Source organism: Brienomyrus brachyistius, chromosome 13 (genome assembly GCF_023856365.1).
Source record: "Brienomyrus brachyistius isolate T26 chromosome 13, BBRACH_0.4, whole genome shotgun sequence".
NCBI classification, from domain to species: Eukaryota; Metazoa; Chordata; class Actinopteri; order Osteoglossiformes; family Mormyridae; genus Brienomyrus; species Brienomyrus brachyistius.
Genome location: NC_064545.1, coordinates 8492659 through 8518451, shown reverse-complemented (window position 1 = coordinate 8518451; position 25793 = coordinate 8492659). Strand labels below are relative to the sequence as shown.

The 25793-nt window shown below is 44.4% G+C and overlaps 1 protein-coding gene and 1 long non-coding RNA gene across 4 annotated transcripts; one reads left to right on the top strand and one right to left on the bottom strand.

Moving 5' to 3' along the window:
* Nucleotides 1–1979: 1979 nt before the first annotated feature.
* Nucleotides 1980–25284, top strand: LOC125706459 (anoctamin-9-like). Of its 2 annotated transcripts, none has more exons than XM_048973168.1 (24): nt 1980–2464; nt 7811–7993; nt 8599–8721; nt 9060–9199; nt 9305–9360; nt 9461–9522; nt 10657–10736; nt 11081–11215; nt 12750–12843; nt 12961–13021; nt 13273–13355; nt 15027–15131; nt 15695–15859; nt 15950–15986; nt 16585–16696; nt 16787–16844; nt 17255–17352; nt 20305–20501; nt 21318–21470; nt 21560–21707; nt 21943–22065; nt 22485–22578; nt 22805–22917; nt 23278–25284. In XM_048973168.1, exons 1-24 carry the CDS (start codon nt 2447–2449, stop codon nt 23324–23326), a joined length of 2487 nt encoding a protein of 828 aa, XP_048829125.1. In that variant the 5' UTR covers nt 1980–2446; the 3' UTR covers nt 23327–25284. The 2 variants fall into 2 exon arrangements, with proteins under 2 accessions (XP_048829125.1, XP_048829124.1); XM_048973167.1 differs by having other exon boundaries at nt 7811–8014.
* Nucleotides 20830–21273, bottom strand: LOC125706467 (uncharacterized). Of its 2 annotated transcripts, none has more exons than XR_007382001.1 (3): nt 21169–21273; nt 21058–21131; nt 20830–20872 (listed from the first exon to the last, which is right to left on the bottom strand). It is a non-coding gene; the product is annotated as an uncharacterized LOC125706467 (long non-coding RNA). The 2 variants fall into 2 exon arrangements; XR_007382000.1 differs by lacking the exon at nt 20830–20872 and adding an exon at nt 20978–21020.
* Nucleotides 25285–25793: the final 509 nt, after the last annotated feature.

Here is a 25793-nt window from a genome sequence, read left to right as displayed (position 1 = left end):
TCCCTACCGTTTGACTTCTGATAAGGTTTTACTTTGCCCTGCATTAGCTGTGAACTCACTCGCATAATTTCACACCTACTGTACATAAAACTCAAAGATACAGGGATCATAACTAAACTTATCCAAAGATCACCACAGTTGCATTAAAGCTTTGAAAACAAACTAAATTCCAGGAAGATTTTAACAGTGCACTTAACCAGACAAAGCTGCATGCAGTAGCCAATAAGAAGTCCTATGAGAATTCCAGACATAATTCCCAAATAGGCTGATGGCCACATAAACATGACAGTGTCACTTGTGTCCCATTGTACAGTTTTTCTTCGATTGCTTTGGCGCCTTTCATGAAACATACTTAACGTTCTCAAGACTATAAGAGCATGATCTCAAAACAGTTAATACATAAAGCATGACACTGTGGTTTAGCTGTAAAAGCCGAAACAACTCATGTTTCCAAAAGCGAATACATTCCACCAATGAATTAGTGCCACCAAAACGAAAAGTACAATAAGCATCGTTTTAACCATGAGTCAAAATGCTTAGATATATTGTCAGTGTAAGTTTGCTCTAGAGCTCCAAAATTCCGAATGAGAGTCGGGTCCCACTTCTTTATTGTCACTGACTGATCATAATTCATTAGCAGACTCATACTAATTCATGTCAAAAACACCAGCTTCAGCATCGCAAGGCTGGAAAGTTCATGGGAATGAGAAAGCAGCCGCATGCACCGATAAGCCAACATACAAAGGCAAACGGTCAACAGCAGCACCACAAGTTCCACAAAGCAAGATTGCTTCGTTAAATGGGTTAACTTAAGGTAGAATTCATGAATGTCCATTTTGAGTGCTCCCTACCTAAACCCTTATTGGACAATCATAGCTTCTGGCCTTAGTTAACATAGCTAAATGATATCCTGCTGTGTGGAACACCCCCTAGGACGACTATACTAAGATAGCAGGGAATCAAAAATACAAACAGAATTACAAATGAACCGGACACAAGCATGGGAAACCTAAGACAGGAAAACAAATAGAAAATACTGTAATAAGAAAACCAATAAATACAAAATCACAGATGACCCTGGCTTCTGGTCCACCTACAACCCATGACTAGAGGAATGACAATCAAAACCATACACTCAACCCACTGAGCCATGCAGTCTAAGGAACAAGTAAAACACACTAGGGGCTTAGTACAAAGACAGAGGGGAACAAAGCACCTGGGACAGGCACTGACCCTGAGAGAAATTTGTGTGAAGCAATGAGAAATTATGTTCTGCTGTGCAGGAGTGACATTATGGTGTGGGGATTACACACACTGTTTTGCAAATGTTGATCGTCATTTGAGGAATGCTCCAACGCAATCCATAAAAACTGTAAAAGCACTGTTAATACACTGACACCTGTGACGGAGATTTTAGATTACACTTTTAGTCTAGTTCCTGGATAACAACATACCTTATTGTTATGTGTGCATACTATGTTTCCTGCAACTGAGTGCGAATAATTACAGTATTTGGTTGGGTTCATCCAGCTCTGTTAAGTCGCTAAATACTTGTGTGTCGCTGTTGATGTTGGAATCGCTTGTCGGAAGTGAGCCTGTATCTTTTGCTGCTGGTCTGGCAGGAACTTATAACAACCACAACATTACTGGCACACGAACTGCTTTTCCCGAGGTTATTGGCTTATAAACGGACAAGCAAGTGGCTGCATGAACGTCAGACAAAACACTCGCACTGCATCTTCACTCGTACCGTAATGTTGTAAAAAGAAAACGATCTTAATGTGTAACACTGACAGGTTCTGAAAAAATCGGGAAAGGATTTTTTTTTTAAATACCTTCCACGTACTATATCAGTACATATAGCATAACAGCATAACAAACGTTTTGTATTATTTTTTACAAAAAAAGCGGAATTATTTGCGGTAGCTGATTTTCAACATAATACTTTGTTCAAATGAAAGAGTAAAGAGGAGCAGGGATGTGCCAGTATACTAACGTGGACAGTGTAGGAAGCTCACACGCAGTAATGCATGTGATAGTTCTTCTATTTTATGGTACAACCAAACGTTTCACAACAAGCAAAGCGCTTTTCGTAAGCCGATGCATCGGTGTCACGCTGGGCTTTCACTTTCGGTCAGTTGATTTAATCCTATCAGCGATTCATTGACTCGATCGGGTCTGGAAGCAAAGCAGCCGGCGGCTCTTAGCGGCCGTTCGCCGCTGCCGCATATTTGCGCTGCACCTCCGTGCGCAAACCTGCCTGTGAGGCGCGGGACGCGGAAGTCGCTCGGTGCTCAAACACACTCGCAACTAGAAGAAAAAGCGCATTAAAGTGCTCTCTGTGGAAGTCCATAGCAAATGGTAATGAAGGAATAAGGCGGATTTAAGAACCCAGGCTACTTTCATTTCTCATCTGAAGTGGAATGATTGTCATTTCTTCACCGGCATGTTCTTCAAGAAGCAGGTAAGGAAATATGAGTTGAAATACCTTTTTTTTTTGTTTTATCTGAGTGTCTGTTTCAGAGGGTGAAGATAGTTATTTGTGCGATTAGTTTTTATGCGCAGGCTGTTGACTAAGAACTTTTATTGGAAGCTGAATTATTCCAGGAAAAAAAGTGGTTCTTAAAACCCACATTTGGGCGCTTAAAAAAATAAATCTTTTTTATTTCATTTCATTTATTTGTCGTTCCTGCTACACAAATGGACACAGGGACATTATCATAGAAACAACACTATTGCTTTCAAAGACTAAAATACTAATCTCCACATTTCATTTGGATTTTAAAATTAATCGCTTATGTAAGTATTCCCGCTTGCCCCACCTTATATTTTTGACAATTAACAAAATAATTATTTTAATTAAATGTAATGTGAAAGACGAAACCACAGATGACCGTACTAGAAGACCCGCATAATATCAAATGTACAATGGCTGCTCATTAATCAGGGGTGACTCAGAATTAAAATAATAATTAATTACAAGCTGCCTTGTCGTTGGCAGTGGAAGCAGCCCAAACCCGAGTAGTAAGATGCGTTGGTCATTCTAGATTTACCATAGTATGAGTGTTTGGCCAGTGATAGACTGGAATCCCATCCAGGGTGTACCCAGCCCCGTGCCCTCTGATTGACTGGCAGCCCATCCAGGCTATGCCCAGCCCTGTGCCCTGTGATGCCCTGTCATCCGGTCCAGGGTGCACCCAACACTGTCCTCACTGGGACAGGCTACAGTCTCACCACAGCCCTGCCTGTCTCTCTGTCTGTCCCAAGTTCAGCTCGGTAGGGACCTGTTTCTACAGTTTGAACATCCATTTCTCCATCTATCTTCAAGCTGCTTCTTCTGGTTGGGCTTGGAACAGCATGTGTGAGATCCTACAGTCTTCAACAAAACACATCACTGAATATTAAAAATGGTCATGTCATTGAAATCTGCAATGCTAATGGTTTGGTGTGTCACAAGCGCATTTGTTACCTTATCCTTGATGCATCTGATCGGAGCAGTAAATCTGACAGCCTCTCCAGGTACCAGACAACATTTATATTTGTTTACCTTCCTTTAAGGATAGGTGCGAATAAGGTGGACTAATGAGATTGTACTATCTCGTGTAGTAATGCTATGACCTTTGGCCCTCTATGTATGATCATTTACTTGTGATTTATGTCTGGGGTAAAAGTCTCAAAGGCTCAGGAGAAGCAGATGACGGGGGGGTCTGAGCTTTATTTCAGGGAGGATGTCATGAATCACTCACTGTATGCTGCCCGTCTGGCTTTGTCTGATCTACGTACTGAACAAGGAACAGGTAGGAACAGCAGGAACAGGAAACAGAATAATAGGAATAATCTCAATGCTTCTGGGTTCCTCTCCAAGATGCAGGTCCCCAGTTTACTGTTGCGTTCTAGAACAATCTGGCTCGCACTTTGATTTGACGAGCAAACAGGGATACAGGGCTGCTAACTTTGGTAAAAGTTACAGGTGGGATTAGCTGTCTGACAGCTCTTTAGTGCCCCCCCCGGGGACAGCGGTGTGACAGTACGCGCAGGACAGCAGTGAGCCGGGAGTCTGTTTCAGGGGACATACCTGTCACAGAGCATACATGACACGAAACCCCAAACAGTGATGGGCAGTCCAGAGAGAATGAAAATGTCACACAAAGCAAGCAAAATAAGCTGTTTGGTCACAGTCACAGGTTGGCATAAATTAATTAAATGCCACAGAAGGCATTACAATGTAGTGACAATTTTCAGCGAGAACATCGTGCCACAGCGTGTGACCACCCGTCCGTGCCCCTCACGGGTAGTGACACTGTGTCTTCTCTTCCCAGCTGTCACAAAGGACTGATGGACATATAACCTCAAAAAGGGGGTGTAACCGTCCCCAGCTCTGCATCCTGGTATTCAAATTAGCGACATAACCACCCTTAGCATGTAAAGTAGTGCAGAGACTGGATATGTATCGTTGGGCAATCTATCTTTGTACTTCTTTTATAACATGGGTCCTGGGAACTAGTTTAGAGAGCAAAGAGAAGTTAGGGTGAGGTCTGTGATGGGATCATTACATAAGACACTCAGCAAAAGAGAAGTCAGAAGATTGCAAACACGTGGAACACTGACCTACGGCTTGAGCTAAATGACGCAACCTTGGCTGTGATCTGCTCAGGACAGATCACACTGCTCAGGAATCGCTGTTGATGAATGGAAGCAGCACCGCTGCAGCCCCAGGTGGCGATAATCAGCGATGGCAGCTCCAGAGCAGTGGGGGGGGGGGGGGGGGGGGCGTGGTCCGAACCTCACCCTCCTGATCCCTCAGGTACCAGATGTCAGTGCACAGCTTCCACCATTGAACACACATCCCAGATGTGCCCCCCCCCCCCGTGTTCTGAGTGTGCTGTAGCTGATTTTACCCCAGAGGTGGATCTTGACACGGGCAAGACGGGAATTCTGCGGGGGTGCCCTCCACCCAGCAGTTTTGATTATTGTGACCACCCTCCCTGGTTGACAACTTTTATCATTGCCCCCAGACACATAGCATGTAGCTACATAGTAAAGTTAAGGGCTTGAACCACCCATCTCCCCCTCCCCCCCTAAAAAAAAAAGTTTGTTTGCTGCCGATCAGTTATACAGCCAGTTATGAAAATTAGAAATTTGACCCCCCCCCTCTTTGGTTGCAGCCCCCCAGATAGTGAAATGTACCAAGGCTGGTGAAACCAACCAATACAGAAGACCAAAGCAACCATGAAATTTATTACTGGCCACAGTCCTGGTCACCATCGCACTCCCCAGTGCCCTTCCACACCCCGTATAGAATTCTTTAACCATCCATCACACTGTTTTCACTGCCGTTGGGTTGACGTCTATGCCCAGAGATGAAGTAAAATTGGAATGCAAAGGAATTACGGGTGTGGAGGGAGGTGTATGTTAGGGCTGCTCAATTATAGTAAAAATCATAATCACTATTCTTTTGGTTAGAGATGCACCGATTGATATTCGGATTGGTATCGGCATCAATGCACTTATTAGACGCAGTCTCTATAAAAGATAGCTCCAGTTTCGCGTTAAATCTATTTATACAATCAATCACACCACAGCTCTTTCCCATTTTAGATGCAGTACTATAGCATTCAAGCTGAGCGCTAACACTGCCACTCAGTTTTTTTGCCACTCAGTGGGTGTGAGCGCAGTGAATTTCACCTGCTGTGACATCACGTGCATACTCTTCGCAGTACTAGAAGTGTAAGACCGTCAGCTAAAAGGGTGATGGCACTATTACCTCACACCTATAGGACCGCGGATCCATGGAGTTTGCATGTTGTCATCATGGGGTTTCCTCTGGGTGCTCTGGTTCCCCCCCCACACAGTCCATAAACATGCTGTGATTCGTTGGAGTTACCAAATTAGCTGTAGGTGTGTGACTGTGCCCTGCGATGGATTCCCCCCATCCTAGGTTCTTGCCCGCCTTGTGCCTGTGACCTCTGGGATAGGCTGCTGATCCCATGTGACCCTGAATAGGACAAGCAGGTTTCAGAAAATGGATCTGGAGGTATTTTATGCTTTTAACAGCAACTAGTAGCACAGCAATTCGCCATCTTCGTAAAAACAAAGTTTTGAGAGATGGGAGTATCGTTTAGGGGAAGATCCACTAACCAAAGCGATCGCGGCGAAGAAAAATTGTGGGGCTTTTTAAGCATTCGCCATTCGCGTATCCTCACTTGCAAGATTTTCAAACTAAACTGCAAATGCCTCAAAAACGCTTAAAACAAGATGAACAAACGAGGTGTAACAGAACATTATGTATGTTTCTAGTCAGGCTATTTAACGATTTTTTTTGTCAGATTGGAATCGTATTGGAATCGGTATTAGCAGTCGCGTATCGGAATTGGAGTGGAATTGAAAAAATGTGAATCGGCCCATCCCTACTTTTGGTCAGTACCGAGGTCACGATTATTTGACGCAGTTACTCATTGACCTTGGAAATATGCCTTTATTGAACTTTAAAAAAGATTCTCTTTTTAACAATGGATTTCCAACATAAAAAGCGACTGGAAAGGTGGGTGCTTATAACGCAAGTCAAAACAGGGGCATCATTGTGAAACAAAGTGTGGCACCATAATCATTTTATCTCGATTTATAATTGTTGAAATTCAAAATCAGTCCTGGGGTATGTATCTGAAATCTCTAGACTAGAACCACCACAGAACCTGGTGAAATAGGACTGGATCTATTCAACACAGCAGTTCAACGAAGTTTGTCTTTAAACGTGCAGAAGGACACAGTGGTGTATAATGGAGACATGAGAGTATTTTGAAATAAAGTGAGCAGTAGCCATTGATTTTCTGATTCATTCAAGGCTAGACTTGCTTGATAATGTTAAATGACAGGAACCTGTAAATGAGAGGCAGGCAGGTTGCTTCTGTTACCATCCAGCTCCCTTTGTGGGTGTGTGAGCTACATGTAAATGGCAGGCATGTGTCCTTAGAGAAAGGCATCTGGTTATCAAATTAAGCACCAAGATAAGCACAGCGACACTTTGTGTGGCTGTGTGTACCATGTTGGCATGCGAAGGAACCGTCCCAACAAGAATGTCAGGATTGAGCACTATGGCTCGCTCCAGTTTGTAGGGGTTAATGAACCGGTAGCTTTCTCTTGGCTGAGACTCAGCTATAGAATTCCTTTGAAATTCTTGGAAATGCTCTGGAATCCGGAAGCTTCCGCAGGTGGTCAGGTAACCAAAAATTCCTGTCTGTTAAGTTTTCATATATAACCAGTAGGTCTTATTTTTAAATGTGACAACGATATCATATTACAAACGAAACATATTTATGAATCATTATAACATACAGATAAATGGCTTAGAAGTTCATTGAGCCATTAGTGTACTTTGTTGAACCTTTAGTGTATTGTCTTTGTTGTTGAACGTTTTCCACTTGAATGTTTCTGAATGTTTACCTCTAGTATAGGGTTAATTCAGCAGTGTTCAGCCACTAGACACAAATGCAGTGGGCCCTTGTGAATATGTGTTGAAGAATTCCCAAACAAACAGGTATCTTGAATGCATCCTCAGGCAACTATTGTTTTAGAAGAAATGGATGAAAGACGCTGAGGTTATGGACTCATGGATCCTCCATGGATACAAAGCCCTTAGAGCAGTGTTTTCCAGTCCGGTCCTTGGGGACTTGCAGACAGTCCATGTTTTTTGTTCCCTCTTAGCTCCCGAGCAAAAACGTGGACTGTCTGTGCTCCTCTGTACCCCCTCTAGCTTCCAAGAACTGGGCTGGGAAACACTGCCTTAGAGTAATTACCGATGATCTGGTTTCAGGTTCAAGAAACTAGCCATGAGGCGTGTGGATGTGGTCTACCTCAAGGGGGCACCATTGGTGCGGATCCCCTTCTCCATCCATGGCAGGAAGATGACCACTGCTCCCTGCCACAGCAGGCTTGTATCGAGCTGACTGGCCGGCCTGCCGAGAATGGCAGCGAGACCCCGCTGCTGCCCCCAGTGGTAACGACACACGGAACATCTGTATGCAAATCAACACCTCCGTCCAAGCTAAGATAACGTATTTACATTTATTTAGCAGGTGAATTTTTATCCAAAGCAGCATAGATTTACAGAGAAATCAGGGTCAGACAGTCCCTGAAGCAATTGGGGGGTTAAGGACCTTGCTCAGGAACCCAATAGTGAAATCTGAACCAGGATTTGAACCGGCAACCTTCTGATCGCAGACCCCACGCCACCCTTAACATTGTTACTCTGCTTACAGATGTCTGCACCTCTTAAACTGTAACATTCCATGCATATCTCTAACCCTAAAACAGGAAGTGTTCATTAGCCATTGCAGGTTGACAGCTGAGGCCTGTTATTTTAAACAGTATACAGACTTACTACATATTACACAGTATATTCTCCTTCTGCTAACCGGATTTGGGCCAGTTACTTTCTGATCACAGATGCAGTGTCCTAACCCAGTGATCTACATACCACCTCGCCCCCTCCAGCCAATGTCACACTTTATAAAACTGCATAATCTGTACAGGTTCTCCTGGCTTTGCATGGCTCAAAGGTATCTGAATCCCACTTACTGCCCCTTCTCGCTCCCTCCGCAGCGCAATCCACCCTCGTACGACTATGTTCTGGTTGGCAAGCATATTGAGGATCCAAATAGTGCGATACGTACAAAGCAGAAGGAGTTCATATCTGCTTTGAGGCAGAAGGACATTAAGGTGATGGTGAGTTGCAACGGTTCCGTTCGTCATGCAAAGTACACCCACGTATCAGAAGCTGTGGTAAGGTAAAGCTACACTCTGAATGCACCCAGAGTCACACCGCAGAAGAAGCATTATTACTACACTGTAGGCAGATTAAGAGCGTGGGGGATGTTGCCGTTTGATTTTAAAATGCATTCAAATTTGAGCCCTATTCAGTCCAGCTCCCATCATTTTAATCTGGGATTCATTTGCTTTCAGTCATGTCATAAATAAGGAATTAAATTTCATAATGTGAAAGGTATTAGGAACAGGACATTGAGGCTTCCTTTACGCTATAAATAGTTGCCGTTGTTTATCAGGAAATCGTGGACGAGCAAAAGGTGTTTTACGGGATCCGTGCCCCGAATGAGATGTTCGAGAAGTACAGGTACCTGCTGAAGGTGTCCGACGCCTGCAACTGGAGCTGCGAGCAGCAAAGAGAGGTCATCCTGTCCACCAGGTAGTTTGAGCGTGGCCGGTCCTGCTCGTGTGCCTCAGTGGCGCCACCCTCAGGCAGGCATGTCTTACAACAGAAGGCATCCCGCCATCTCTCTTTGCTTTCCAGGATAAGAATCGTTCACTTCATCCTGGATCACACATACATAAACGTAAACTCTGAAGGTGAGGGCATTTTGTGTGTCAGCTTTGTGCAAAACATCCCTAGACCTAGTATTCCATCCACCCTGCAAATATGTGTGTCTTTTGTGTTCTTTCTCTGCAGAGGAGAATCTTGACCAACTCATCAAGAAAAATGTGTTTGAGACCAAATTCTGTCTGCACGAGGTACGTTCACTGAGTAAATCCCACATGATACTCTCTTGTCATCTGGCCGCTTTTCTGTTCCTCTTTGCTCTCGGTGGTTACATACTGTGGGCATCGTCATGGCAGCGGCGTCGCCATGGCAGCACTGGTCCAACCTCCATGGCTTGAGTAACATGCATCTGCCTCAAGCAGGCCGTGGGATTGAGCCATGACGATGAACGCTAATTCAAATTCAGACGGCAGACAATGACTGGCTGCAAAGACCTGCCCAGTAAGGGTGTCAGTGATACAAATCCTGGGTTAATCCTTGTTTTGCATGCCTGGGCAAGAGCAGCCTTGACAAGCATGTCACACCAAACACTGTGAAAAGCCCTGCTACATTCGCCGATGGGTTCTAGAGAAAAAACAATAGAAGAAATAGATATTGAAATATGTAAAGATCTACTTTATGGACGCTTAAGAGGAGTGTTCTAAGAGACATACACGCAAAACAAAACCGTCAAGGCATCCAAGAAGCTTTGGCTTCGCCGACTGCTCATTGTTAATTGTTATCAGGCTTGTTTTGTTCTCGCAGCCAGCACTTAAGCAACTAATACCAAGAAGGACACACCACTATAACTGACAGAAAGTATGTTAACAGCAAGGTTTATTTCAATAAACACCTAAAACGTATGGCCAAGTTATGTTGGCCACATAAAATGCCATTTTCTAATGTATATGTCGAAAAGCAGATTTGAGATTAAAAATCTGGTTGAACAGTTCTTTGGACGTATTGTTTGGAAGATGTAAAAGTTTAGTGCGTTCTCAGAGCACATTCTTGGAAAAGGCTTGAAGTTCAAAAGTTTAAAGTTGGGACGCAAATGGATACCATGCATTCGTTCCTCTGGTATTCCCCTGCTCTCACGGCTGGCGCTTTGTGCGGTTTCTAAGAAAAGCTCTCCTCCACCGTCACATAGACACGCCCCGGAGAAGCGGGACATTCCATTGCTTTGGTAGCAGCAGCTTTTCATGTAGGGTATTTCAAGGCGCTGCATACCTGCCAGAGCCTGTCACTGTATATGTAAACACTCAGAGCTGGCCTTTAATCTTTGGTGTCTTACGGTCACGTGCTTAAATGCATGAACCTCACCTCATGGTCACTGCATTGTCCTGCAGAAAAAGAAGCAGAAAGAGCTGACCCAAAGTTGGGCTCGCTGGTCTGCCTGTTTCCAGAGACAACCCATTACTGAAGTGAGGTAAGACCCCAATCAAAGTCACTTAGAACTTTATGGCCATCAAGTTGGGTTCCTAGACAAGCTCTTGTAGGGAGTCACAGTATCGCCTGCTGTAGGCTGGGGCCTTTCAACCTCAATAGGAACCCAAGTTCACAAATAACACAAGGATCGTACACGAGCTTCTGTACTGTTGATTTTACAGCCTTGTCTGTCATGACTTGAAATGACAGTCAATTGATTTTGTAATGTTTATGTGTCAGGAAGCTGACCATAAATCAATGTATAGGATGTGGTGGAGCACTGTCACATTAATCCATTGCCTCCTGTTTGGTGTGTGTGTGTGTGTGTGTGTGTGTAACTGTCAGGAGCTACTTTGGGGAGAAGATTGCCCTGTACTACCTGTGGCTGGGCTGGTACACCTGCCTGCTGATTCCTGCGGCCATCGTGGGGATCGTTGTCTTTCTCTACGGTTTGGCGTTCTTCAACACCAGCCCGCTCATGTGAGTGTTTTGTTTGTATCCCGTATGGCTGAGGACAAGTCAATACACCCCAGTAAAGGAAACTCAAACCTCCTCTTCCTCTTCTTGATACCGCATGTAAGCTTCACGGTTCCTTCCTGCCCCCAGTGCTGCTGATATACTTTTTCCTGCATCTGTTTTCAGTACATGGTGCAGCTTAATAGCTCCTCAGTGTTTGGCATATTGATGGTATCGCGTGGAAATGAGTTTCAGACGGTGGTCTTTGGGGAACGCCCACTTGAACATATTGATAAACATTTAATTATAACCTGGTCAATATAATGCAAAGGTCTGTGTAATGTCACATCAATAACGGTGATGAGATTTTATGTTTTTCTAGCATGTAAATTAATATATGACTTTTGAAGACTTTATTCAACCTAGGAGGTTCATGAAAAGATATGAAAATTGACTGATATTAATCTTGTCCATGCTCTGAGGCATTTTGTTAGCCTGTAGTCTAAACCCATCCACCCATTTTCTGTACTCGCTTTTCATATTCTAATAGGAAATCTAATAGTTGAAATGTCACATGCATAAGACCGGAATTTCCCATAAATCATATTAAAGTGAAATGTCCAGAGGACATGTGTGCTAGATAAATGTGTTTCATGAATGACTTCTACAAACTATACTGTAGCTTATTTAGCACGTTTTAAAGTGCATATTTCTGTCCCTTAATATGCTTTTGTTATACATGCTGAAGGAACAGCTGCAGTTGAAAGGGTATTATGCTGAACAGCATTATGAAGCATCTACGCCTGTCAGTATTCAGCTTGTATGACTGAGTCTGGTGTAAAGGCCTCGGCTGAGGTCCTGCCCAGAGGAAGGGTCTCCATCGCAGTAATAAGGTCACCATGGGTTAATAGCAGACACCTATGAATATGGTGTAAAGCTGCAGTCCCCTTGACTTCTAACTCAGCTGTGCAAAATATATTTAAAAATGTTTGGATGAAGAAGAAAATAATCTTTATTCCTTTACATATAGTGTGTACGTCATGTACATATACGTCATAGTGCACGGAGGATAAGAATTCTGCCTGGTTTTTAAGTATAGACACAAAAAAAAATACTTCATTGCTACAGGCACCAGTAAAATTAATATATTTGAATTAATTGAAATGTTATCTTCTTGTTAGTCGCAATCCTTCCCTTCTATGCCTCTCACACTCCTGTCACATATTACATGAACTGCACTGACTTGGTAGTTTAGTAGTTGCATGAAGACGAGATATGAAGCGGTATGTTTGTCCTGATTCCTATCTTGAGTTTATCAAGATTGACCTGGACTGTTTATCTAGACAACGTGTAACTCATTAAGGATTTGAACTGTGTAATACTTGGTCAACCAAGTCAGTGACAGTTAATTAAAATAGAGGTTTGCTGTTACCAGACCCACTTAGTGTGGAGTTAGGCACAAGTTGGGGAGTTTTTTACCATTAAAACAAACTAGTGTTTATTTCTCATAAGTCCATAAGCTTCCTGTATTTATTGGCTGTCATTTGCTTCCGTGCAGAAAAGAGGTATGTGAGGCAGATACCATCATGTGCCCGCTGTGTGACCGTCAGTGCAAAGTATGGAATCTGTCAGACACCTGCACCTTTGCCAAGGTACTGCCACACCTTCCCAATCAGAGGGAGGTAGAGATGGGGAGGGCGTGGCCAAGGGGGCGGGGATATGCAGATTACACCAAGTCAGAAATGGAAATGCTGTGGTGGTCTTCTCAGGTGAGCATCCTGTTCGACAATGAGGGGACGGTAGCCTTCGCCATGTTCATGGCTATCTGGGGTGAGTATTTTGTCAGTTTTTAGTCCAGCGATGCCATTTCTTTGACTTTCAACTTGGCATTTCCTTGTGCACAACATTTAAATCAAATCAGTTACATCTCTACTTTGCATTTGATTTTTTGATAGCTAGTTCATCACTGGGCAACTTTGTCTTGGGCAGGTGAAGAGAATTTGAGTAGATCATGCTGGCATAGCTGATGTGCGAGTGAGCAGGTTCCCACATCTCTGATAATGATCTGTGAACTTCCCCAGCCACCGTCTTCCTGGAGTTTTGGAAGAGGCATCGAGCAGCATATGTCAGCGAGTGGAAGGTGTACGACTGGTCTGAGGACGAGGTACAAGTTTTGAGTTGTCAGCAAAGCAACCTTTTGTCTATGCTGAGTATATCTGGAGTATTATTAAAGTAATGTTGAAATAATGGAGGTACTCCGCAGGGGGCATATGAGTAAGCTTCCCATTGTACTAAGGATTTCTCGTTTGGCTCTCATCGGAGGCGGTCGCACTTCTTACCCTCTCCCTCCCCTTATCTTCCCTGCTTCGCTCCTCTCGTCTCGTCTAGTCTACTGTCTTATACTGTGTCTGTGAAGAGACTCTCTCAGCCCTGCTCTCCAAACTACGAAAAATTATGGATTTGATCAGCTGGTCTCTCAACGCAATTGACACCATCTTCTCGACGAGAAGCCTAGGGTCGGGGGAACCTGACTGTCCTGCAGGAACGTACGCAGCGGGCTACACGATGGACGGATGGGAGCGGTGGAGGGTCGTGTGCCTGGCAGCTCTTTCCGTGGAGGACATTGAAGACATTTACTTATTCGGAACCATGATTACAGGTATTATGCTGATTGGATTAGGCATTGCCCTGGTTTATCAAAGATTGAAGAAGACGGTGACAGCCTCTCAAAGCCCCACTAGGCTGGCCGGAATGATTGATGGAGTGGGCAGAGCTGTTAGCACTCAGACTGTGCAGATGGATCGCAAACTGGATAACATCGTGGAGAAGCTAACAGCTTTGCAAAAATTATTGGATGGCGGAGATCAGCGTGGACATTAGAGGAGCTGGAAATTTCAGCTCCCCGCATGGAAACCCAAACAACCTTATTCTATCAAGTATTTGGCTCCCCCATATCAGCACTGGCCTTGGCCAAGGCTGCTGCTGGAACTAACAACTCCCCCAGAAGAACAAGGCAGTGAGACTCTCTTGCATTCCTCTCCCCCAATCCCAAGGACTTACCCTCACCCCATCCCACGCCTCCGCCGCTTCATACCCCCAGCGTGAACAGGCGGGTCTGACCAGCGCCGTTTCTATGGCAGCAGGACCGGATGGCTGTCTGTCTCTGCTGGGTCACCTCCACACCCCCTTCCGCTACCCGTTGCAAGTCGTGTCATTTTTATGTAAGGTGTAGTGCCCATGTGCTTATGTTGCTGAGGTGTTTTTTTCGGTTCCCACAATGTACTCCCTACTGGAGTGCATTCTGGGGGGTGTTTTTTTATTCTCCTCCTCTCCCACCATGTTATCTTGTTTCTATTCTTCTCACTTCCCCTGTCTCCCGGCCGGTCTTCCCCCTACTGTGATGTCTGTGTATATGTAAGGTCGGTTGATGGCCTGCTCTTCACCGGTACTTGTGACTGGTGCCATGGTATATTGCATCAGCAATAAAGGGTTCCGATGATGATGATGATGATGATGATTTATGAAAATAAACTTGAAACTTAAAAACATGAAGAAAGAGACTAACTATGGAACTGTGGAGGGGAACCAATTACTGGTAACTTCTGATGTAACACAATTATTCTTACCATCCGAAACTGTGAGAAAGAGAGGTGCATTTTCTGTATATTCTGTGATTCTAGGAGAAGTTGCTCTGCAGTAATCATTCAGCAGAGTGGTTGTGACAGTTGGTCTGATGAAATTCTTGACCATTGCCAAAACTAAGACCCAGACCCACAAAGAAGGAGAAGCATTCACATTTTCTTTATTTCTTAATCTCTCCTGTCCCCCCTGTCAGGAGGAGCTGATTCTGGAGATTATAAATGATCCGGACTGTGAGACCAAGAAGTACCGGCACTCCTACCTGCACAGCACCGTGGTGCTGATCCTCGTCACGCTCATGGTGGGTTCCTGGTCTTCCGACCGAGATGCTGTGTCCTCGCTTTCTGCATGGGCCCTGTGTGATCACCATCTTACCCAGAACAGCTCAGTATTAACCTTATATTTGATATTTCTGTACGTCGTGCCTTGATTTAACTGGATATATTTTACTGAAGCAGTTGACCTAAAATACCATCATTATAAAGTACAAGAGATATTATTAAAATCTTAAAACCATTCATACTGCAAACTGTGTGTGTGTGTGTGTGTGTGTGTGTATATATATATATATATACATTATATAAACTAGACATGCACTGTCACCTTGAAGGCTGTATGATGTACTGTACGTGGTGTTTTCTTCACTGTTCACCCTAATTTATCTACCAGACGCTCTTACCTAAAGCAGCATTTTTTAAGAAAGATCTAGAATTAGATATTTCCCAGAGCCGTTAGTGGTTAAGGGCCTTGCTTATCTGTCCATCAGTCACTCTGCCAACCTTGGGTGACCTTCCAGTCTCAGAGAGAAAACCATAATCCGTCACACACCTTTGGGGTACATGCAGTCTATCTGTTTCTATGTAGCTGGTGCTCATTATCGGCTTGGCTCAAGCCTTGGTGGTCTTCCGTGTGGTGGCCCAAGTCCAGCTTTCGGAGAGCAAATGGGAGTTCCTGAGCGACAACGCCAACACTGTCGCCATCATGATGGGAGCCGTGGTACACTACTTAACCATCACCATCATGACCCGGGTGAGCTCACCATCGCCGCCCCAGTGGCCGGTCCGGCGTGTGCTGCAGGACTTGCTCTTAGTCTCTTTCCCTCTCCCCAATATTCCACAGGTCAACAGGAAAGTGGCCCTCAAGCTCTGTGAGATTGGTAAGTTCAGGAGGAGGGCTGTCAGCATGCATCTCACATTCAGCACCTTTCACTACTTTCGTACTTTAACCTTTAGGTGTAAGTTTTGCTTTCAGAGGGTGAATCTCGATATGCATACTCGACAGTACTTGTGTTCCCTGGGTGCTCATCTTCGTCCCGTGTTATCATCTTCCATTGCTGAAGGCCAGTTCCAAAACAAAGAACCCAAGTACCGAGGATGGTAAAAATCCCGAGATCTCGGCTCTTGCTCCGCCCCAAATTTCAAGGATACCTCAGTTGCATCTTCCCCAAATGAGACCAATCCCATCATTCATTGCACCCCAAGTTTGTTCTTGGAAGGCAAGTTAGCAAGACTGGTCTTGCCAAGACCACACGTACGGTCTTTGCATTCTTGGTATTGAGATTCGCCCAGATTCTCAGAGTGTAGTGCAAAAAGTACGTAATTATTTCACATCGGTGAGTGATTCTCCTCTAGGCTCCAAATAAACGTCGCGTTATTGGTGCACAAGCTCTTTGCTTTTGCGTTACTGTAATTCATAACTCATGGTCTGTCACTGTCTCCATTTCTGTTCCAACCTGCAATTCTTCTCCCCTGCAGAGGAGACACGCTCAAACGCTGCCACTGAGAGGAGCTTCACCGTCAAGATGTTCACCTTCCAGTTCTTCACCCTCTTCTCCTCACTCATCTACGTGGCCTTTTTTCTCGGCCGGTAAAGCTCTCCCGCCGCCTTAAAGTCTCATTAGTGTCACGTCTAGACCAATCTCTTCATGCAATGAGACATCTTGTTTCACGGCCGTAGGATAAACGGACATCCTGGGAGCTACGTGCGTATCTTAGGGAAGTGGAGGCTCGAGGAGGTGAGTGGGCTCAGTCAACACAAACCGAGTCTGTGGACTGAAGGAAGGAGTATGTCCTGTGTAATATGTAGTAGGCCCGTATTCTGTGTCAAATAATCAGCCTCAGCTGTCAGCCTGCAATTGCAAAAGAACGCTTCCTGTTTTTCTGGTTAGAGATATGTATGGAATGTTAAAGTTGAAGAGGTGCAGACGTTGGTAAGCAGACAGTGTTTGAATGGTGCGTGGCTCGGGGTTGGTGGAGCGATTTCACCACTGGGCCCTTGAGCAAGGCCCTTAACTCAGACACTGGCTAACCTACTTCCCCATGTTCCTCACGGGGGGCTTCTGCGATAAGGCGGCTTCCCCCTCATGTTGGGGCGTCGGTGTTAAGGCCATACGTGGGTGACGGCTGTTTCTTCTGTGTGCCTCAGTGCCATCCCAGCGGCTGCCTGACGGACCTCTTCATCCAGATGGCGATCATCATGGTCCTGAAGCAGATTCTGAACAACATCTTCGAGTTCACTGGGCCGTGAGTCTGCTCGCCATGCTCCTTAAGTCACTGTGATATCAAAACGGCGTCGTGTGGATATATTCTTAATTTTTTTCAAACTCGGTTAAACACAAATCACAAATAAAGGTGCTTCAGAGAATAAATGCGCGATATTTATGGGAAAAAGATTGTATGATACAGAAGCATAACGTGGTATAACAGCTGGGTGGAAGAACCAAGAAAGTAAGGGAGAATTCACAAGGAGGCGTGCAGTAATATGAGAATAATCAACCACAACTTGGACGAACACAGCCAGAGGCAAAGCAGAATTTATTATCTTGGTTTAACCGCACATCTCAAAGTGGTTTATCTCGCTTATACCACAGATAATTAGCATTTCATAATGTTCCAATGTGCTCTTAAAAATATAGTCCCTATATGGATGGAACGCCTGGTCTGGCTTTTCTCTAGAAGCAGCAAGTTTGTTAGGTTACCATAGAAACCATCAGACCATAGAAACCATCAGGCGAATGCATTTCAAAAACCAAGGGAAATCATGCTGATAATAATGGCTGCTTATTTATGAGTAATACGTTACACAGGTTTTAATATTAACATGTTTAATAAAATATTGAAACAGGGGGATATAGAACTGTTATTAGGCTGCTGGAATTACTAATCGACACCCACGTCTCTGGACCAGTAAGAATATAGTGTTTGCCAAAGCCATGGTATAAAATCCAATAAATCATACAAACCCCATAACAGCTCATAGTTTACACCTCATAAGACCAAATGTTCTGTGATTACTTCATTCATTGACTTTTGCTTTGAATGAGCTGTTGGTAATTGTTGATATTGTAAAGATATTTTTAAAAATTATTTCACCCCTTGAAGGATCCGCATTTCATTATCACTAAGGATAACTTTATGAATAAGTATTGATGACTGCTAAATTTTTCTTAATCATTTAACTGAAATCAGCCAATTACACATAAAATAAATAGCAATGTGATTTTGTTTTGGGTTCACAGAGAACCATGCCTAAGACCAAATATAGACAATTGATACTTCTTATTGATCCCTGTGGGGAAGTTCCCTTTACACCCCTCCCCCAACTTGCTCTCTGTAGATGATAGGAAGCTTGGCAGTGAGGGGCAGCCACCCATAGCAGCACCCAGGGAGCTGGGGGTTAAGGACCTTGGTCAAGGACCTGCAGATGTACTGAGGCTGGGCTTGAACCAGTAACTCTCTGATGACAGACACAGTGGCTTAACCCGCTGAGCCACACACTGCCTCCGGTAAAATCAAAACAACCACAAAAATTAAAACATACAGTTTAGCTTTATTTAAATTTTGTGATTCACTGCGACTGCATCTCAGTGAAAATAAAAATGTTTCATAAATATCTCAGCTGTAACCAAAACCAGCACCAGCACGAGTCGATACGATTCACGATTCTGACTTCACGATACAATTTTCACACGATTTTTTAACAGAATGAGCTGCAGACAAATTTATTAAAAAATATTCCTTTATTTATCTTTCTAAACTGTGTAAAACGTGTCATCTTCTTAACAGTGCAACTGAAATTGAATGAAATACTGTTTAAAAAAAAGTCTTCAGATAAATAAACGGTAACACATTTACATTAACTGCACCTTCATAATGCTTCTATATTGAATTCATAAAACGTTCAGTACACCTTCATAATGTATTCATTAAATATTCATAAACATCATCTATGTATACCTGAACATCCTAACATCCCTTAACATCTGTAATACACATTAATAACAAACATTTAATAATAATAAGGGGGCGGTATGGTGGTGCAGTGGTTAGCACTGTCGCCTCACACCTCTGGGACCCGGGTTCGAGTCTCCGCCTGGGTCACATGTGTGCGGAGTTTGCATGTTCTCCCCGTGTCGTCGTGGGGTTTCCTCCGGGTACTCCGGTTTCCCCCCACAGTCCAAAAACATGCTGCGGCTAATTGGAGTTGCTGAATTGCCCGTAGGTGTGCATGTGTGAGTGAATGGTGTGTGAGTGTGCCCTGTGATGGGCTGGCCCCCCATCCTGGGTTGTTCCCTGCCTCGTGCCCGTTGATTCCGGGATAGGCTCCGGACCCCCCGCGACCCAATAGGATAAGCGGTTTGGAAAATGGATGGATGGATATAATAATAACAAACATTATAATTGTATAATCATGTAATGTTTGCTAATAATGTATATTAAAGCTGTTAAGGGACGTTAGGATGTTGAAGTGTATGCTGCTTATGAATGTTCTATGAATGCATTATGAAGGTGCACTTAATGCTCTATAAATGCATAATGAATGCATAATGAAGGTGCACTTAATATAAAACATTACCAAATAAACTAAGGCTTGCATGTGCAGCTTTTTAGCGTGATTTGCCCTTTTAATAATCTTCTCTCTGGCGGTGGTGAATTGAGCTCACTGTGGTGCCGGTGGACATGCTGAAGCATGTTCGTTGCACTATTTGTGTATGTTATCATTCTTTTATAATGATTGCACGCAGTTTTTGTCTTGTCTGTGCTTTTCTCGCCATTTTCGGTTGTGATTACCGGAAAGCTAAAATGCTGCCACACTGCCGATTTAAGATCAGGGGGGAGGGGGCGTGTCTTCAGTTTCAAATTCGCTCGGCATCTCGCGTTCGGTCAAAACTTACGTCGTAGACGTAGACATGAAGACGCAGCGACATCTGATGTCAAATTGTAATATTACACCAGTTTTTCTGTTAAGTAAAGTGCCATGAAGTTCCCCTAAAGTAGCGATTTTCCGCATCAACCGGTTTAAATCGTCATACATTTACATCGATTTTTAACCGATTCGCGATTCATCGTTACATGCCTACTTGTTATCATACATGAATGCAGGTTAGCAGGAAGCTATCTGGTGAAATCAAAGAGCAGGTTCCAGCAGCGGCCTTTCAGCCGAAACGGGGGCCCTAATTGTGTCTCTCCCGGCAGCTGGCTGAGGCGGTATGTGAATAGAAAGACGACCAAGAAGCTGCAGAGGAAGTGCGGCCACTGCTATAAAAAGGAGTGCAAGGAGACAGAGGAGGGCTCGGAGATCTGCGAGAGCTGCAAGCTGCAGAGCTGGCTGCGCAACTACCGGCTGACTGACGTCAACGCCTTCAGCCTCTTCGAGGAGTTCCTGGAGATGAGTACGTCCCATGGCTTTGGGGCCGCTGCCGGGGGAAGGGACCAGTTTGGCCCTTTGGCTTCAGGACCACAGTGACCACCACTTTTAGTGGAACTTTTTCATGCTTTGGTTAGAATGACAGGGACTGATATGAGATGGAGGGTGGGAGGACAGCGGGGGGGAGGGTGTAATAGTAGCTAATCCGGCTGGTCATTGTAATCTTTCAGTTTTCTCAACATTGTCTGGAGGCAGTTTTCCACACTCAGCTTCTCCTGCTTGCTATGGGGCTCCATGTTCTGCTTCAGCTCTTCAAGTTCACTTTCACCCTTCTGCTCTCTGCTTTTGGTCCAGGTTACCTTCACCCCTCTGCTCTCCGCCTCTGGTCCAGGTTACCTTCACCCCTCTGTTCTCCGCCTCTGGTCCAGGTTACCTTCACCCTTCTGCTCTCTGCTTTTGGTCCAGGTTACCTTCACCCCTCTGCTCTCTGCTTATGGTCCAGGTTACCTTCACCCCTCTGCTCTCCGCCTCTGGTCCAGGTTACCTTCACCCTTCTGCTCTCTGCTTTTGGTCCAGGTTACCTTCACCCCTCTGCTCTCTGCTTTTGGTCCAGGTTACCTTCACCCCTCTGCTCTCTGCTTTTGGTCCAGGTTACCTTCACCCCTCTGCTCTCCGCCTCTGGTCCAGGTTACCTTCACCCCTCTGCTCTCTGCTTTTGGTCCAGGTTACCTTCACCCTTCTGCTCTCCGCTTTTGGTCCAGGTTACCTTCACCCCTCTGCTCTCCGCCTCTGGTCCATCTTGACTTTCTCCATGTCAGCTTCATCTCTCGGCCCTCTGCAGTTCTCCAGTTCAGTTTCACCACCATCTTCGTTGCGGCCTTCCCACTGGCTCCGTTCCTGGCCCTTCTCAACAATGTCTTCGAGATACGTCTGGATGCCATTAAGATGGTCAGCCTGGAACGCCGGCTGGTGCCTAAAAAGACCAACAATATCGGTGAGCTTGTCAGTGGAGGGAGGCTTGAGTGTGGGAGAGAATCCGCTGAGCACTTGGTCCCAGCAAACTGCGTGTGGATCTGCCTCCAGGAATTTGGTCAATTATTCTGGAGGCCGTTGGTGTTCTGGCAGTCATCGCAAATGGACTTGTCATCGGAGTAACTTCTGACTTCATCCCCCGACTTGTGTACCTCTACCGATATGGCCCGTGTGCCACTGGGACTGTCACAGACATCAGGTAAAAACTGCACTAGAACAGAATAGCTGTACCTTGTTGTCATAGGAAAATTACATAGCTTTCACGCATCCCATCTTGCTCTCCATCAGAGATACAGACACTTGTACTGTATATAAGCAAGTGACAGTTTTGCGGTCAGCCAACACCCAGTGCTCCTAGCGCAGCTGGGGTTAAGGACCATGGAGATAAGATGGGTGTGTGTAAGGCCTCACCTTTTATTGTCTGTCCTTTCCAGCTGCATGAGTGGATACATCAACAACTCCCTGTCCACCGTGTTCGTGAATGACCCGAACGTAAGCAAAGACTTCAGCCAAACACAGCTGATCACACATAATGGCCTCTCCGTCAATCATTGCAGGTAGGAATCTGCAACCTCACACTGCTGTCTGTACACCTTTGCACTAGCTTTAGCATACTCTATTGGAGACTGTGGGAATTACAATTATTCTCAGAGACGTGTTTTAAGCACATTTCAGTGTCATTATTTTCCGTTCCATCACAACTTAACTCAAGCTATATACATTATTTTACTATCATTTTATGCCTACAAGCTTCAGAAACTCACAGATAGTGAGGAATGCACATTTCATAAGATCATTACAGGGGAAAACAGCGTCATTATATTAAATGTTTGCCCTACATAAGCTTTTGAATGATGTTTTACAGTTTTTTCATGTACTCCTAAATCACAGATTGCCTGCTTGTCGTAAATGTGAGTGAATACCAGGGCTGCTGGGTATTGTAGTCCTGGACAATGCATGCACTTTGTGTTCCCAGTTATAAAGACTACAGGAACAGTGAGGACTACAGTTTCACTTCACAGTATTGGCTTATCCTGGCCGTGCGCTTTGCCTTTGTCATCCTTTTTGAGGTAAGGCTGGAGTTGGCACGCTCCGATGTAACATAGCATTATGCAGTTATTGTAGGCATATAATAACAGCCATGTTGGGTTTGGTTCCGCTATGTCTGTGTGAATGCTTGGGGAAGATTCCAGACAGGACACAGAAATTAATCATGTGACAGAAGAAAATGTGTGGTGAGGCTATACTGCCCCCCCCCCCACATGGCTCATTAATGTAGGATCCCTGTCTCCACAGCACGTGGTCGTCATCTGCAAATTCATTGTTGCTTGGTTTGTCCCGGACAGCCCACACAGAGTTAAAAATGACAGACTGGAGGACAAGTTGAATAGACTGAAAGAGGAGCTCAGGTGAGTGTGAACAGGTGGAGCACAAGGACTGAGAGATTGAATAGATAGGTAGGTAGTTAGCTAGATAGATATGTACGTAGATAATTAGGTTGGTTGGTTTGATTAATCCTGAAGGAAATTTCTGGATTGTAGTAGCAGAACACATATCTAGACAGTAGAAAGACTTTTACATATTGACTGGTGTTGATCAGAATCAGCTTAATCTGGGGGGGCAGGGGCTGCATGTTCTTTCCTGACCTCTGCTGGTCCATTCAGTGCATAGTGTTTCATTCCTCAATTATCAATCAATATCACTTTGATTATAGGCTTAAGCGTGACAAGCTTGGCCCCAGGTTAACCCTTGAATTGTCTTGAATGCAGCTTGTTCAAAGAGAGAAGAGCGCAGTGGCAGCAGAGCTCCGACGTGTGATGGGGGGAACGACCTTGCAGGACACAGGGCAACAAGGGGGAGCAACTTGGGAAACAAGGAGACGAGGCTCAGTGAGCGCAGTGTGATTTCCCATCATGCTCCATCGCCTCAACACCAGAACACTTCCTTACCTAGACTGTGAAAATGAAGCCTAGTTCAAGATGGAGTCAAGGAAGAGGTTCTTAGTTGTCTCCTATATAAGAGGAGGTGAACATAGACGAAAGAAAACAAACACACAATCCAAAGACTTGACCATTTGTATTCACACAGGGTCTTACTGGTTGTGTTCAGACTGTTCCAGGGTGCTGTAAAGAGAGGAAAAGTTAGGATGATTCCAAGTAGGGAGATTACAAGAATCCCTGAGGATCATAAAAAATTTGGAACATGATTGGATTGGTCTGGGTTGGGAACCCAATATGATACGCTTTTTTGGGGCCCAAAATCTCGAGCAGAACCCCTGAGTCTATCTACTGTAATTCCCGTCCATGTCGTACAGCTGAATGAATGACCAGGTGCTGCAATGGCTTAAGTAACAGCTCATTTCCTGAGCCCAGGATCATGTGCTGGACTATGGCATCGCTCAGGATGGGACCATGCGGATGGAATCATGAAAGTGGACCTATGGTCTCCTCAAAACCTCAGGAGGCAGCTTCTGCAGAAAAGGGGTGATGGACTTTGGAACGGTGTGGGCAAAGGCAGCTTCCCGGGAATGGACACCATTTGTGCTGATATTCTATCTTCATGTTCTGTTGAGCACATCATGCTCCTGACGTGTCCGCCTCATAACATTGGAATCACCATTCATTATAATTATCATTTATTTCGTTTGTTGTATAACGTTGTGTAAAAATGTAACACTTGAATCGTGAATGGTCAGAATGGGTCATTGATTTGTATGTATTTTTGTCCTTAACAACAGGTTAATTTTGAAACTATGCCGTCATGAAAATTGTGGTATATCCATCCATCCATCCATTTTCTAAACCGCTTATCCTATTGGGTCGCGGGGGGTCCGGAGCCTATCCCGGAATCAATGGGCACGAGGCAGGGAACAACCCAGGATGGGGGGCCAGCCCATCGCAGGGCACACTCACACACCATTCACTCACACATGCACACCTACGGGCAATTCAGCAACTCCAATTAGCCTCAGCATGTTTTTGGACTGTGGGGGGAAACCGGAGTACCCGGAGGAAACCCCACGACGACACAGGGAGAACATAATTGTGGTATAGATCCTCCTTTTTAATTTATGTTTTACATTGGGTGGGTGGGATATTTCAGCGCGGTATCGCCCATCCTTTAGGACGCCGAAATTGTGTTGTCCGGTGGCTGAGTGATGAGCATCTCCCTGTTCTGGTATCAGGGTGGACTCTCTGCTAATTGCCATTCGCCCATTTCACAAAAAAATGAAACCACTTCTTTCTTCATTCCTCTTGGTACATTTTAGGGAAATGTAAATACATCCAGGACATGTTTTCATAAAAGAATAAAGAAAAACGGTGAACCAAGCACCGAAAACATTTAACCTGCAGATGCTGAAAACCAGCTTTCATCGTCACAGCAAATCCACGTGTAAAAAGTGCAAAAAGTTTTTAATTAAACCATATTGGAATATTTCTGTAATAATAATGTCTGTAAGTAAACTGTGGTGGTATTAGTGCTGAATTTAGTTACTTGTGAGCCTTAGCTGATTTATCACATCATGACATCTTGGGGGCTCAGTGGGCAGGGCTGGTACCTCAAACATTATAGCTGGGAGCTGGAGTTCGACGACTCCTGCTGTCCTTTGTTGCTGGAGTGCTGCTTATAATGTGTTCTTGCCAATTATTTAACAATTAGAACATAAACAGCCATGTAAGGGGATCTCTGGGCTTGGAGATGGCTGATCTTTCTGGGTAACAAATAAGTGTAATCCATTAATTTTGTTAATAAAAATACTACATCAAGTCTCCAAAGGTGTGGTTAAAAGAAGTCAAGTTGCAGCTGCTGTAATTAAGTTTTATTTAGTTAACAAACAAAAATAGTGGTGGACACTTCCGTTCTCATTTATTCATATCTACACTGACTTGGACTAATTTACATTCACTGTGCAGTAGCCATAACTGAATGGTGACGACATAATTCGCTTGTGATGTTGGTTGCATCACATGTAGTACATGTTGCCTGCTGATTAAATACGTCTTCTTAGGGCACGGGGTGTGTACCCAAGCATGCATAGACAGACGAGGTAACTACAGTTTACAGTTGTATTCACAGTTTAATGAACAAGTCCCTTTTGTGTTTTTTATGACTACTTTTGTACATTCATTATTAAATGAAATCCAAATTCAAATATATACATTTACAGAGGAAAGTTGAGTTAATTTATTGTTAGAAAACGCAACATATCAAACTCCCTTTCAATGAGTTTTTTTTTTTTTTTTTACTTTATTCACATATGCCCCTGTATTTAATATTTCAACAC

Coding starts and splice junctions, on each gene's coding strand:
- LOC125706459 (XM_048973167.1), top strand. Junction 9,361..9,460: donor CATAAACGTAAACTCTGAAG/GTGAGGGCATTT, acceptor CTTTCTCTGCAG/AGGAGAATCTTGACCAACTC. Junction 11,216..12,749: donor TTCAACACCAGCCCGCTCAT/GTGAGTGTTTTG, acceptor GCTTCCGTGCAG/AAAAGAGGTATGTGAGGCAG.